The 12,256-nt window shown below is 57.2% G+C and overlaps 1 protein-coding gene and 1 long non-coding RNA gene across 2 annotated transcripts; one reads left to right on the top strand and one right to left on the bottom strand.

Moving 5' to 3' along the window:
• Window positions 1-1,465: 1,465 nt before the first annotated feature.
• On the top strand, window positions 1,466-5,074 carry FGF19 (fibroblast growth factor 19). Its single transcript, XM_088018043.1, has 3 exons — window positions 1,466-1,706; window positions 2,075-2,178; window positions 4,760-5,074. The coding sequence occupies exons 1-3, from the start codon at window positions 1,466-1,468 to the stop codon at window positions 5,072-5,074; spliced, it is 660 nt and encodes a 219-aa protein (XP_087874169.1).
• Window positions 5,075-6,271: 1,197 nt separating this feature from the next.
• On the bottom strand, window positions 6,272-8,597 carry LOC114220546 (uncharacterized). The gene is made up of 3 exons (XR_003611577.2): window positions 8,469-8,597; window positions 7,426-7,627; window positions 6,272-6,946 (listed from the first exon to the last, which is right to left on the bottom strand). It is a non-coding gene; the product is annotated as an uncharacterized LOC114220546 (long non-coding RNA).
• Between the last annotated feature and the right edge of the window lie 3,659 nt (window positions 8,598-12,256).

Below are 12,256 nucleotides of genomic sequence, written 5' to 3' on the forward strand. Positions count from 1 at the left end.
GGATCCGACTGCTTGCCCGCCCAACGCCTTTGCGCTGAGACAGCGTGGCTTTCCCCCCAAAACTGACCTCCTGGGGGCCCCCACACCGCACAGCTGGGGGGATTGGAGAAGAAATGAGAAAGAATCAGTGTTGAGCCGAAGATCCCTAGGAGGACCCTCTCCTTCCCGCCTGGGCATTCTCTGGATGCTTTTTCCCTTCTCTGGGCATCACTAGAGAAAGTCTGGTTTGCAGGAGCGACTTCACCAAGTGGCCCCAATTTCCAGGCCTGGCGCCCGCCCCCACCCCAAAAGCGCCCCTTACTGCCGCTCTGCCCCTCCCCGACCTCTCCTCCCCCAGTCCCCCAAGACATCGCGCCCTGGCCCGGGAGAAGAGCTCAGGGACCCAGGGACCGGACCAACGACAAAAGGCACTCAAACACAGAGGGGCTTCCCTGCGCTGCGCCTGGCCCGAGCTGAGAAGCCAGAGTTTCCCCGTCTGCAGAAGCAAGCCCACCTTGCCCCCGCGAAAGGCGCCTTCAGGACGACAGCCCATCCAGGCTCCAGCTCCGGGCACCGCCGCGCGCTCAAGCCGGCGCAGAGGCCGAAACCGGGGCGGAAGCGCCATCTAGCGCTCGCCGCGCGCCACTCCCCCATTGTTCCTCCCAGGACTCGAGCCCGGCCCCCCGTCGGGGGGCAATTTACTGGGGTAAAAGGGGCGGGAGGGGGGCCGGGATCGCGAGAACATAAGACCAGGAAAACGTGAGCTAGTCCGAGCGGCAGGGGGAAATTCTAATGGACGGCTTTGCATCTGGAGATATGACGGTTAGGACCGTCGTGGGAGGGAGTGGATGTGGGCTTTTAAGAAGACAGAGCCCCGCACCCAAGGCGAAGCTTCTCCGGACAGGGGGTGAGGGATGCAAAGGTCAGTGCCCCAGTCTCTGGTCACGGGGTTCCTGCTCCCAGCTCCTGCTAGCGCCCCGCCACGAGCGCATTCCCTGGGGGAGTCGGTGGTGTGGGGGCGGGGACCGGTTGTCTCCTTTATTGCTTTATAAAATCAAACTCTCCCAGCCAAGAGAGACCTGGCCCCCGGCCCCTGCGCTGCGGGGAGGAGCTCCCCGAACCCTCCGGTGAAACGGGGCCTCCTCCCCCAGATCCGGGAGGCCTGGGCGGGGTCACCCGGGCGGGGTCCGGGGAGGGGCTGGGGCAGGAGGCGGGGTGTGAGTGGGTGTGTGCGGGGGGCGGAGGGCTGATGCAATCCTGATAAGAAATGCTCGGGTGTCGCGGGCACCCACCCGCCGGGAGGGTAAGACGCACTATATAAGGCCGCTGGCCTCCAGCCGTCTGCCGTCGGAGCAGGAGCGCTGAGCGCCCAGAGCGCACCGCCGGCTCGAGGGACGCATCCCGCCTCGGCACGCACAGCTCTGCTGCCACCCAGCCTCCCGCACCCTCGCCGCCAGAACTGCGTGCGGAGCCCGAGGGAGGTGCCATGCGGAGCGCGCTGAGCCGGTGCGCGGTAGCCCGCGCCGTGGTCCTAGCCGGCCTGTGGCTGGCCGCAGCCGGGCGCCCCCTAGCCTTCTCGGACGCGGGGCCGCACGTGCACTACGGCTGGGGTGAGCCCATCCGCCTACGGCACCTGTACACCGCCGGCCCCCACGGCCTCTCCAGCTGCTTCCTGCGCATCCGCGCCGACGGCGGGGTTGACTGCGCGCGGGGCCAGAGCGCGCACAGTGAGTGCCCACTCGTCCCGGTGCCCCTTCCCTTTACCTCCTTCAGGAACCCCACGTTTTGGCACCTCTGCGTTCTGTTCCCGGCCCGCGGCCCTTGACAGCGCGGGGAGCTGAGGGAGGGGGGCGCCGGCACGTGGACCCACCGCACCCACGCGTTATCCTTCCCTTGCCCCCTTCCCTTCCCGCGGACCCCGCACTCCCAGGAACCCCAGATCTTGGCACCTGGGCGACCCATTCCCTCCCCAGAGTCCTAGACGGCACAAGGAGATGGGGGAGTGGGGGAGGGCCTGGGCCTGCGCACCCACCGCATCCACGTGTTGTGGGCCCGGCGGGTCCCGGCTGCAGTCTTCTGCTTCTCTCGCGCCCAGGTCTGGTGGAGATCAGGGCAGTCGCTCTGCGGACCGTGGCCATCAAGGGCGTGCACAGCGTCCGGTACCTCTGCATGGGCGCCGACGGCAGGATGCAAGGGCTGGTAGGTATCTCCACCGGGGGATACGCGCTGGGGCGCGGGACCTATGCCTGTCCCCAGGCGGGGCCCCGCAGGGGAGCAGGGTGCGCAGGATCGAATCCAGGCTCTCCTCGCTTTCTGCCCCGGGTCCGGCATGGAGCTCGGAAGGGAAGAGGACGAAGGGCCAGATTAAGCTGAAGTGAGAATTTTTTTCTAGGGAAGTTTTTGGGTCCCGGCTAGTAGCCAGAGGGCGAGAGCTGCCTTTGCATTTTCAGTTGCGCCGAAGGCCGGCCCAGTGGGACGGAGGAAACGCTGTATTCGGCTTTCTTTGACATTAAACAGTGAAACCCACCACGGGCCTTTTCAGTCTCGGCCTGCGCGTGTGTGGTCCTCGCCTCCGTTCCCCTCCCTGCGGTATGAAATAAAAGGAAGGCACGAGAAAGTATATTCACAACTTGGATCTTTTTTACAAAAAGCCAATCTTCAAATAAGTCAGAAAAAATTACATTTGGGATGGGGGAGATTTTTTTTTCTTAATTTTTATCCACTAGAAAAGCAGGGTGGTTTTGGCTGACACGTTAGAAGAATATTCCAGTGGCGTTTGCCCTCCTGTCGCGCTCACCTGCACTGCAGATGCTTTTGGGGGAGGGTGCTGGGGGGGGGGGGAACGGGGTGGGAAGGCCCAGGTAACCATCGAGGTCTCCGGGCAGGAAGTGTGCGGAAACCGGGTCTCGGTCTCTGGGAACAAAAGACTGGGAGTTCAAAGGGAGCCCGCGCCCCTCCCGCGCCCCCGGGCTCACAGAGGAGGCGGTGTGAGGTCCCGGCCCCGCGCAGGGCCTCAATGCAGCCCTGCTGGGCCGGGGGCGCGGCGGGAGGAGCTGGGCGAGGGGGGGCGGGGAGACCGCGCCTCCTGGGATGGCCCCACCCGCCAGAAAAGATGCAGATGCCGGCCTCCCCCGCAGCGCGAATCTTTTTAGTGTCCCAGTTGTTTTGTGCCTCGGAGGCCAGTTTATCCCATTTTTCCAGAGGGCCTGTTTCAGGTTTTATGGCGGAGTCCTGCGTGAATGGACCAGAACGGAGGGAAAGAAAGGAGGTGGTCGGCTTTCTGAAAGCTGACACCCAAAGCCACTCCAAACCCGCAGTTGCAACTTTTGTTGTGACATTTACTTGGGGCGGGGGAGTAGGGCTGGAGGACCCGCTGGCGCAGATGGGTCTAAACCACCATTCTCGTCCAAGTTTTGTGGTGGGGGTGTCCCTTCCCCTAAAATCCTGTTCTGACTCTTGATCCCGTGTGTATGGCTTAGCCAAGACGGAGGATTTTTTTTTTTTTTTTAATAAATTCCACTTTCTCCAAACAACTCGAAATCATTTCCTTTTCGGTTTGGAGAAGAGAATGGGGTGCTAGTTTCTCCCAAAAAACCGGGAGAGTAAAATAGCGCCGCCATTTGCTTCCCCTTCCCTTGTTTATTTATCAGTTTGCATTCCTCCCCCCCCCCCCCCCCCCCCCCCCCCCGCTGTCTGGTGGCTCTGTTTAAGTGCAGGGAGCTGGGCATGTTGTTGCCTCCCTAGACTTGAGCCTTATCAGTGCCTTATCAGCACAGCGCTCACCCACCTGCAGTTCAGCGACCTTTGTAGGCTTGGGCACAAACGGGACTGGGTGCCTCCCGGGGTTGTTTACCGCCCAGCACTCCTTGGCTCCCCACCCTCTGTGTCCTCACGGGGTAATGACCTTCCCCAGTTTGGCACAGGACTTGGCCCACTGGTATACCTCTCTGGCTCCCAGCGTCCTGGGACCCCAGGGGCTGCTCTCTGCCCTTTGGTTTGCATTTCCCGCCACCCCGCTGGGTGAAGGCTCTGTCCTGGGCCTGGGGGGAGGGGGCCGTCTTTATCTTGGTAATCCTGGCAGGCTGCCTGGAAGGCTCTCTGGCCACCAAAGGAAGGAAATTGTGGGGGCGGGGGGCGGCTGAGGTTTCCTACAAGGGCACCAGACAAAAAGGCCTCAGAATGGCCCACCGTTACTCAGGTCTAAATGGGGAATAGATGCTTTAATCTGGGCTCCGGATTGGATTAGGAGAGCACACCTAGTTTAGCCGTGTCTCCCCAAGTGTGGCCACCAGGGGCTTTTTCATGTCAATAGTCCTGTGTTTACCGTAAGGGTGAGGGGTGCAGACACGTGTGTTGCACTTCTGATTTTATGCATCTGTTGCTCAGAACAAGACTAAATTTAAGAAGTGACATGATTTAGGGAGAGATATCTGTGTATAAAGGTTATAAATGTGTAAGCACATATATGTATAAATTTATGTTAAAGTACGTATAATGTGTCATGTTTAACATTAAATGTTATAATTTATCGTATTTATATATGAGTATATGCTCAATGTGTATATTAATGTAATGCATACTTTACGTAGGTATGAATTTACACGGATAAGCACGTACTTTATATGTAACTATACACACGGATACATAGGACCAATCATGTGGACCCAAGTGGGAGTATGTAGCTCAAATGCTCACCTGGTGGCCAGCGTCTCTGCTGCTTCTGGTGATGTCACCCCAGGGGGCTCCCACTGGTGCTCACGGCCACCCCTTTTCTCCCTAGCCTCAGTACTCTGCCGGAGACTGTGCTTTTGAGGAGGAGATCCGCCCCGACGGCTACAATGTGTACCGGTCTAAGAAGCACCGTCTCCCCGTCTCTCTGAGCAGTGCCAAACAGAGGCAGCTGTACAAGGACAGAGGCTTTCTGCCCCTGTCCCACTTCTTGCCCATGCTGCCCGGGAGCCCAGCAGAGCCCAGGGACCTCCAGGACCACGTGGAGTCTGATGGGTTTTCTGCCCCCCTAGAAACAGACAGCATGGACCCTTTTGGGATCGCCACCAAAATGGGACTAGTGAAGAGCCCCAGCTTCCAAAAATAAGTGGGGCTGTGGCCTCCCCTCCACCGCCCTTACAGGCCAGGACCCCAGACCTGTGGTGCTTGCAAAGTGGGTTCTGGCTGTGCTTCTACAGTACAATCCTGGGCTCGTGCTCCGGGTAGCTTTAGGAAGAAACATCTAGAACTTGTACATATACAGAGTTGTACATTGGCTGCGCCAGTTCCTAGTGGATAGACATGTATGATCTTGAAACCGTAAGCCTTCCACCCCGCACCTTTGCCATTGCTGGACAGTTTGCTGTGCTGCCCTGATTCCGCTTGAATACCTCCACTGACCGGGAACTCACTACCTTTGGGAAAGTTCTTAGGCCAAGCTGAAACGTTCTGCAGTTCTCTCTCCCGTCATTTCCAGCAGGGGCAGCCAGAAGAAAAGCGGTCGTTTTAAACTCACGTACAGGTGATCAGCTTTGTGAAACCTTAGGTAAATTTGACTCTACCACATCAGAATTGATCGAGGTCTCCACTCCAGAGAGGATCGTTGGTTCTCCCCCAATCCCTCCAGGACAGAACTGACCGGGCACAGGCATGGCCCACCAGGCTTCAGGAACAGGGAGAGCCCAGAGGCCTCCTCCAGCCTGGGTAAACCTTAAGAACTGCCCGCTGCGGCTGCTTCTGGGACAGATGACCTTCACCAGACTACTTGGCAGTCTGCCCAGGGTCCATCGGGAATTCACTTGCTCCTCCCCTTGACTTCCAGCGCCCTGCACATAGCCAACACTTAACAGGGCTCACTGGTTCCCCTGAGTGAACGACCACCTGCTTGGGGGGGACAGGATGCGAGGACAGCCCCAGCAGCCCTCCTTCCACGGGATCCCATCTGCTCTGGGCATGTGGGTTTCACACTTGAGCGCCCCTCTGGACAGAACCCCGCGGGGCCCCCCCCTTCCGGGTCTCCCGCACAGTGCTGCGGCTCTGGTGCGCTCCCTCCTTTCTCCAGCGCTGTGGATATGGACCAGAGAGGAGCAGACATGGCTTCTGGGGCTGTTTCCATGTTCCCAGCCCTTTGCGGGGGGGCAGGACTTGGCAGCCTCTCGCCTTAGGTAGACCTGCTCATCGCGTTCAAAAGCCAGGAAAGGTTGGATTGGGAAGCCCCCGGTCTTGCCAGTAACTTGCAGAAGCAGTGGGGAGAGGAGCCCTTCCCAGCACTTAGTTGCCAACGTGGTATTTATGCATAATTTATTTTGTTGGATATGTACATCTCTCTATTTTCTTACTTTATTTATACCCCCGCCAAGTTGTATTTATGATGTACGTGAGTTTTGTTTTCTACATTAAAGCACACTTTGTACCAAAAGTGGCATTTCGTTATCCAGCTGGATGCCTGTGAGGGAGAGCGGGAAGGGAGGGAGACCCGGGCGCTGAGCTCAGAGGAGACGCTTTGGGTGTTTGCTGCATTTAAAATTGAAATTTCTACCAAAGCTCCTGGTCGTTGCAACCAGCCCCCAAGCTGAGGCTCAGGTGGGTCGAATACTAGATGAGGTTAACCCAGTGGGGAGGCTGCTTGGGCCTGGGTGCCGGCTTCCTCCTATCACCTCTGCTGGGAAGGAGTCTGCGTGGTGAGGGCAGCCACGGCGTAGGTGTGTGGCAGGTGCAAGAAACAGACTCCAACTAGTGTGCCCCTCTGCGTATTGACATAGCTCTTTGCTGGGAGCAGGTGTTCCTGAGTGAGCTGGGATGATGGACAGCGACCCCGGTCTCTCCTCCGTCAGCTAGATACCGGTGGTAACCAGTCATTACGGCTACTAAAAATTGCGAAAGAAGTTGCTGCACGTCTTAGGGCAAAATTCTCCAACCAGCTGTTCATTCCGGAGCAAATCATCCACTTCTCTGAGCCTCTGTGTCCTCGCCTGTAAAACTGGGGCAAGGATGGAGAGAGCAGTGAGTAGTGGAGCCGCCATCCCGTGCCTAGCACGGACTCCGTCAGCGGGGAGTTACTGGGCACTTGTGTTGGCAGGTAGTCCTCCGAAGATCAAAGTTAAAGTCTCCCGAGGCCATTTCATGAGGCGCCTCCTGCGCCCCCTGCAAGTGCTCCCCACTCCGAACTGGCCTGCACCCCACACTGCGGACAAGCCCAGAGTTGACCCTCCACCGCTTGCTCATCATGACACTGCCTCACTCTTGAGCGCCTCCCCTCCCCCCCGCCCCAGGTGGCAATGCCGAGTGGGTGACACCTGCTGACCAGCATCCGTTAGCCCTTGTTCTACAGGTGAGGGAGTACAGGACCACAGAGGGAAGGCACGAGCCCAAAGCTGCATAGCCCAGAAGCAGCGTGGCGGAAGGGCTATGGGGTCAGGCCACGAATCCACCCCCCGTCACACCTGTTAACTGCATCACCTTGAGTAAGTCAAGTCACCGCATGAGTCTGCGTCCTCATGTGGACGGTGAGATGAACAAGGTGTGCATTGCAGGACCGTTGGGAGAATCGCATGGAATTCTGTCTGTGAGATGCCTGGTACAGAGCGCGCCGGGACTAGAACTCATGGCCCAGAACAGTTATTTCTGCCGGTTCTTAAATTCGGTTGCACAGTAGAATCACCTAGGGAAAAATCCAGTCGCTAGGCCACGTCCCCAGAGATCAGGTCTAATTGGAATGGGTGTGGTCTGGGCATTTAAGATTTTGTGAAGCTCCCTGTGATTCAAATGTGGAGCCCAGGTTGACAGCCACAGGAAAACCGTTTACATGTGATCTTCTCTGTCCTGGAGACAAACACTTCAGGGGAAAATGAAGTGGAGCGTCCTCCCCACAGCACAGCTGACAATAATGAGTAGATGTACATCTTTGTGAGCTAATTCACACTAGAGTGTTGATGGTTAATATATTTTCACTCTGGGTCACGTTTTCACTTGACCTGGCAGCCAAAAAGCTGTGATGACTGTTTCTCTGGCTGACATGGGCGCTCTGGCAGGAGAGGGGGAAGGTTATTCTTCAAGGCTGCACCTTACATTCACCCCCCTGACCTGCCTCTGCTCCTCATAGGAAGGTGGCCTTGCCCTCTTGTGGCATCTCCCTTCCCTGCCTTAGACAGTTGTCAAGTCTAGCAAATAAAAACACGGCATGCCCAGTTAAATTTGAATTTCGGATAAGCAACACACGTTTTAGTAGAAGTCTGTCCCATGCAATATGAGACATACTTATGCTCAGAAATTATTCATTGTTCATCTGAAATTCAAACTTAACCAGCTGTCCTGTATTTTGTCTGGCAGCCCTACCTTTAGATCCACGGCACTGACATGGGGTCAAATAACGAGAAAGTAAGTACCCGGGGCAGAAAGTGGCTCAATTGGATAAGCCTGTCCAGTGGTGAGATCCCAGAAGCAGAATGCAAAAGAATTCTTTCTTTGGGCTGTTTCTCCACCTGTGACGTGAGAATCCTTACCCTGCCTCAAGGCTGTTATCCTGGGGGGGTGGTTCACCTTCCTGGAAGGCCGGGCGTGCCTGGCTTCCGGCATGCTGTGGAAATGGGGGTGGCTGGACAGCACCAGCATCTCTCTGTCTCTCTGCGTCTTCTCCCCTCGAAATGACAGGTGGTCCCCGAAATGACAGGTGGTCCCCGGCAGCTGCAGCTTCTCTTCCATCCTCCTGCAGCCTCAGCAGGGGTGACAGACGGTCCTTTCCCACCAAAGGCTCCTACAAGGGTCCCAGAACCCTTCTCCTGTCCCAAGTTAATTCCCCACCGGATTCTGGCAGGCGGGGGGGGGGGGGGGGGGGAGGCCGGGATGTTCTGATTGGCCAGGCCTGGGTCACCCCTTCCATGCTGGGAGGGGTCAGCCCAGGACAGCTCAGGGATTGAGAGCAGGGTGCTTCCCCAGAGGAAAACCCCAGAGGGGACAGAATTCTCCTGAAATGCCTACATTGGTCGATTCACCATCCAGCACGCTAAATTGGGTGAGCTTCCATCTTCTGGATCAGGAAACACCACCTAGAAATGATCCAAAAGACAGAGAAGTGTAAGGGGGTGGTGGGCATAAGGCCTCCCTGGACCCAGAAATTGGTCATCCAGTTAGAGAGGGCAGGAGAACAGCGGCCCCTGCCTTGGGTTCAGGGCGCTATCAAGGTCATGAGAAGGGAGTCTCAATTAGGGGATGGGAGAAGGAGAGAAGGGGTATCTTTTGCAACTAGGAGCAGAGGGAGAAAGACGCAGAGACAGACAAGAGATACATTAAGCACCCCATCACATATTGTTACAATTTTTGCCTCAACTGTCAAATATGATCTTAAAACGCTCATGAGAAGGATCATCTAAAGATTTACTCCTGGTTTTCCCAGTCCAATGCTCTGTTCCTTCCTGAAGTCCCAAGCCCTTTTCTGTTATAATTTCTTTGTCTTCAGAGAACTTCCTTTTGTCACCCTTGAGAGGCAGGGTGGCTGGCAACACGTTCACCTCGCTCTCCCTCGGCCCGAGAATGGCTGTATTTCTCCTTCCTTCCTGCCCGTCTGGTCTGCAGAGGGAGACAAAACTCAACCACTTCCTTCCTCCCCTTCCCTCCCTTCATCCCCCAGCGCCCCAGAATGTGACTGTCTTTGGAGATGGGGCCTTTAAAGGGGTGATTAAGGTAACATGAGGTCACCATGACAGGTGTCCTCATAAGAAGGGAGGAAGGACTGGAGTGCACAGGGAGAAGACCCATCTTCTGCAAGCCAAGGAGGGAGGTCTCCCTCCGGAGCAGCCAAACGGCAGACTTCCAGCCTCCAGACCTGAGATGACAGATGAGTGTTGGGATTTTGGCAGGTCGCGCTCAGCAAACTCCTGTCTGTCTCTGGATGGTCTGTTAGTGGCCAGACAGAGAAGGTGCACCTCATTCCCAGGGCCATGGGGGGCCACGGGGGTTACCCAGCACTGGGCTGCAGGTCCCTGGGAAGCTCCACCTGCCACAGGGTGTAGCACAGAATGGGGGAAAGGGGGAGCCTGGGAGGAGTCCTCGCCTGCCCCAACTCTCACCCCGGAGGCAGGACCCCTTGGCCTTTTGGGGGCCTCCACCTTCCAGCCTGTTGAATGGGGAGGGGTCCTTGCATTCTGTGTGAGTTTCCTTTTAAAGGGGTGTGTATTTAATCACACTAATGCCAATGTGTGAGTTATTCTCCTTGTGAAAAAGCCACAAGAGATGAAGTCCCTCCTAGCCCACCCTGTCCCCATCCCCATGGGCTGTGTGTGTGTTGCCACATACTTGAGAGCCTCTGTGGTTCCAGGTGCCACATACGCCCCTCTGCACACTTCTGCCCTTGCCGCCCTCACCTCCTGCCTCCCCTGTCTACCTTCTGGCTTCCGCTCTGCTCCCTGGCCTCTTCACGGCTTCTCCGTGCTGACAACTCACCGCGGGCTCCTTGGTCTCCACAGCCTGGACCCATCCTGTCTGTCTCTTTGATCCAGTCTTTCCCAGCCACACCAGCTAAGCTAGCCCGCCTCGCCTGGCACAGGATCCCATCCACAGAGGACAGTGCTCAGCACCTCGGCCTGTCCCGTCCGAGGCCCTGGGTTGCCACTCCGTCGCCTCTTCCCAGCAGCGCTCCCCAAACATCCTGTGTTCAGTGCTCGCTTCGGCAGCACATATACCAAACATCCTGTGTTCATTTCTTAGGGCTCCCATCACAAATTACAAAGAACCAGGAAGCTTAAAACAAGAAAAAATTAATTCTGTCTGGAGTCCGGAAGTCCAAAATCAAGGTGTAGGCAGGGCCTCACTCCCTCCAGAGCTGTTAGGGGAGGATCCTTCCTGCCTCCTCCAGCTTCTGGGGGTGCCCAGGCATCCCTAGGCTATGGCTGCACCCCTCCAGCATCTGCCTCTGTCTTCATGTGGCCCCTCTGTGTGTCTGTTTTTCTGCGTTATAACATGACACCTGTCACTGGATGTAGGGCCCAGGTAGGTAATCCAGGATGACCTCATCGCAAGAGCCTTACTTCTGCAAAGCTACTTTTCCCAACTAAGGTCACATTCCCTAGTTCTGGGGGTTAAGACTTGGACACGTCTTCTTGGGGGCATCATTCAACCCATGACAGATGGAAAGACATGAGTGGTGTTGCTTTCTTGGAAAGGGTGTGCACGTTACAAATCTTCCCAGAGGCTGCCGGATTGCATGGTCAGTTTATCCAGAGGCAACTTTAATGCACACTAGGGCACAGTCAGTCCTCACAACCACCTCAACTGAATTTACCCATAGGGAAGACTGAGAGCTGATGGGGAGGGTGCCAGGTCGGGGTTTTACCCCCCACTGACACCAGCCTGGGTCTGCTAGGGCCCTGGCAGGTGGGCTCGGGAGAGCCCTGAGGCAGGCTGGGGGTCACCTCCTTCCTTGTCAGCTGCCTTGTCCTGTGGTTCCTGGGCCCCAGGTGGAGTGCCTGCTGCCCAGGTAGTGGGGGGGGGGGGCGGAGCCCAGGCCCAGGTGAAGCCTGGATTCAACACCGGCCCTCGGGAGCTGGGCAGCTGGGCCCAGATGGAAGCAGGCTGATGGAGAAAAGCTCCAGAGCCTCTGTGCTCTTCCTGGGAGACCTGGAATGAAGTCTTCACGATCATGTTCCTCCATCAGAGCTGGGTAATGTCCGTTGGTCTGAGCGTGCATCCTCTATATGTGATCTGAGGGCTCAGAGCTGGACACGGGCAGTGGGCCAGGACCTGCTCTAATGGGGCCTGGGTAGGTAGAGGCTGGGGCAGGTGGTAATGGAGGGCCATGTGGTCTGGGGCGGCCAACCCTGGGATGGCTGTAACATCTGCCCTTTAGAAGCCAAGTAGCGCCCCCCCGCCCCCCACCACCACCCAGCCTCAGTGTCCTCCACCCCGAGTAACTCTGATACATCAAATCCCTCTCCAAGGCACGTTTTTAAGGATTACGAATGATAACCTAAGAAAGGGTCTGACACACAGATAAGTGGGTCCTTATCATCGTTATTGCAGCCTGGCTGGGGAAATGGAAGTTCGGGATAAGAACGTTCCAGCCCGGTCGAAGGGCCGCCGGGAGCGATTTCCCGAGTCCGGGCGGCAGGTGGCTAGGAGCCGCGCTGGGAGGAGCGGCCGGAAGCGCAACGGCGCCCCCCAGTGGCGGGTGCCCTGGCACGGTCTCAGCCCTCCCGCAGACTCGCGCGGTGGAGACGAACCTCGGACCCTGGACCCCAGGAGTGCTGCGAAGGGAGGGGAAGGCTCCTTCCCTTCTGCGCCCCAACATCAGATATAC

This window comes from Eumetopias jubatus, unplaced genomic scaffold (assembly GCF_037043125.1).
Source record: "Eumetopias jubatus isolate StellerSeaLion01/CBP00866 unplaced genomic scaffold, mEumJub1_p1.0 scaffold_13, whole genome shotgun sequence".
NCBI lineage: Eukaryota > Metazoa > Chordata > Mammalia > Carnivora > Otariidae > Eumetopias > Eumetopias jubatus.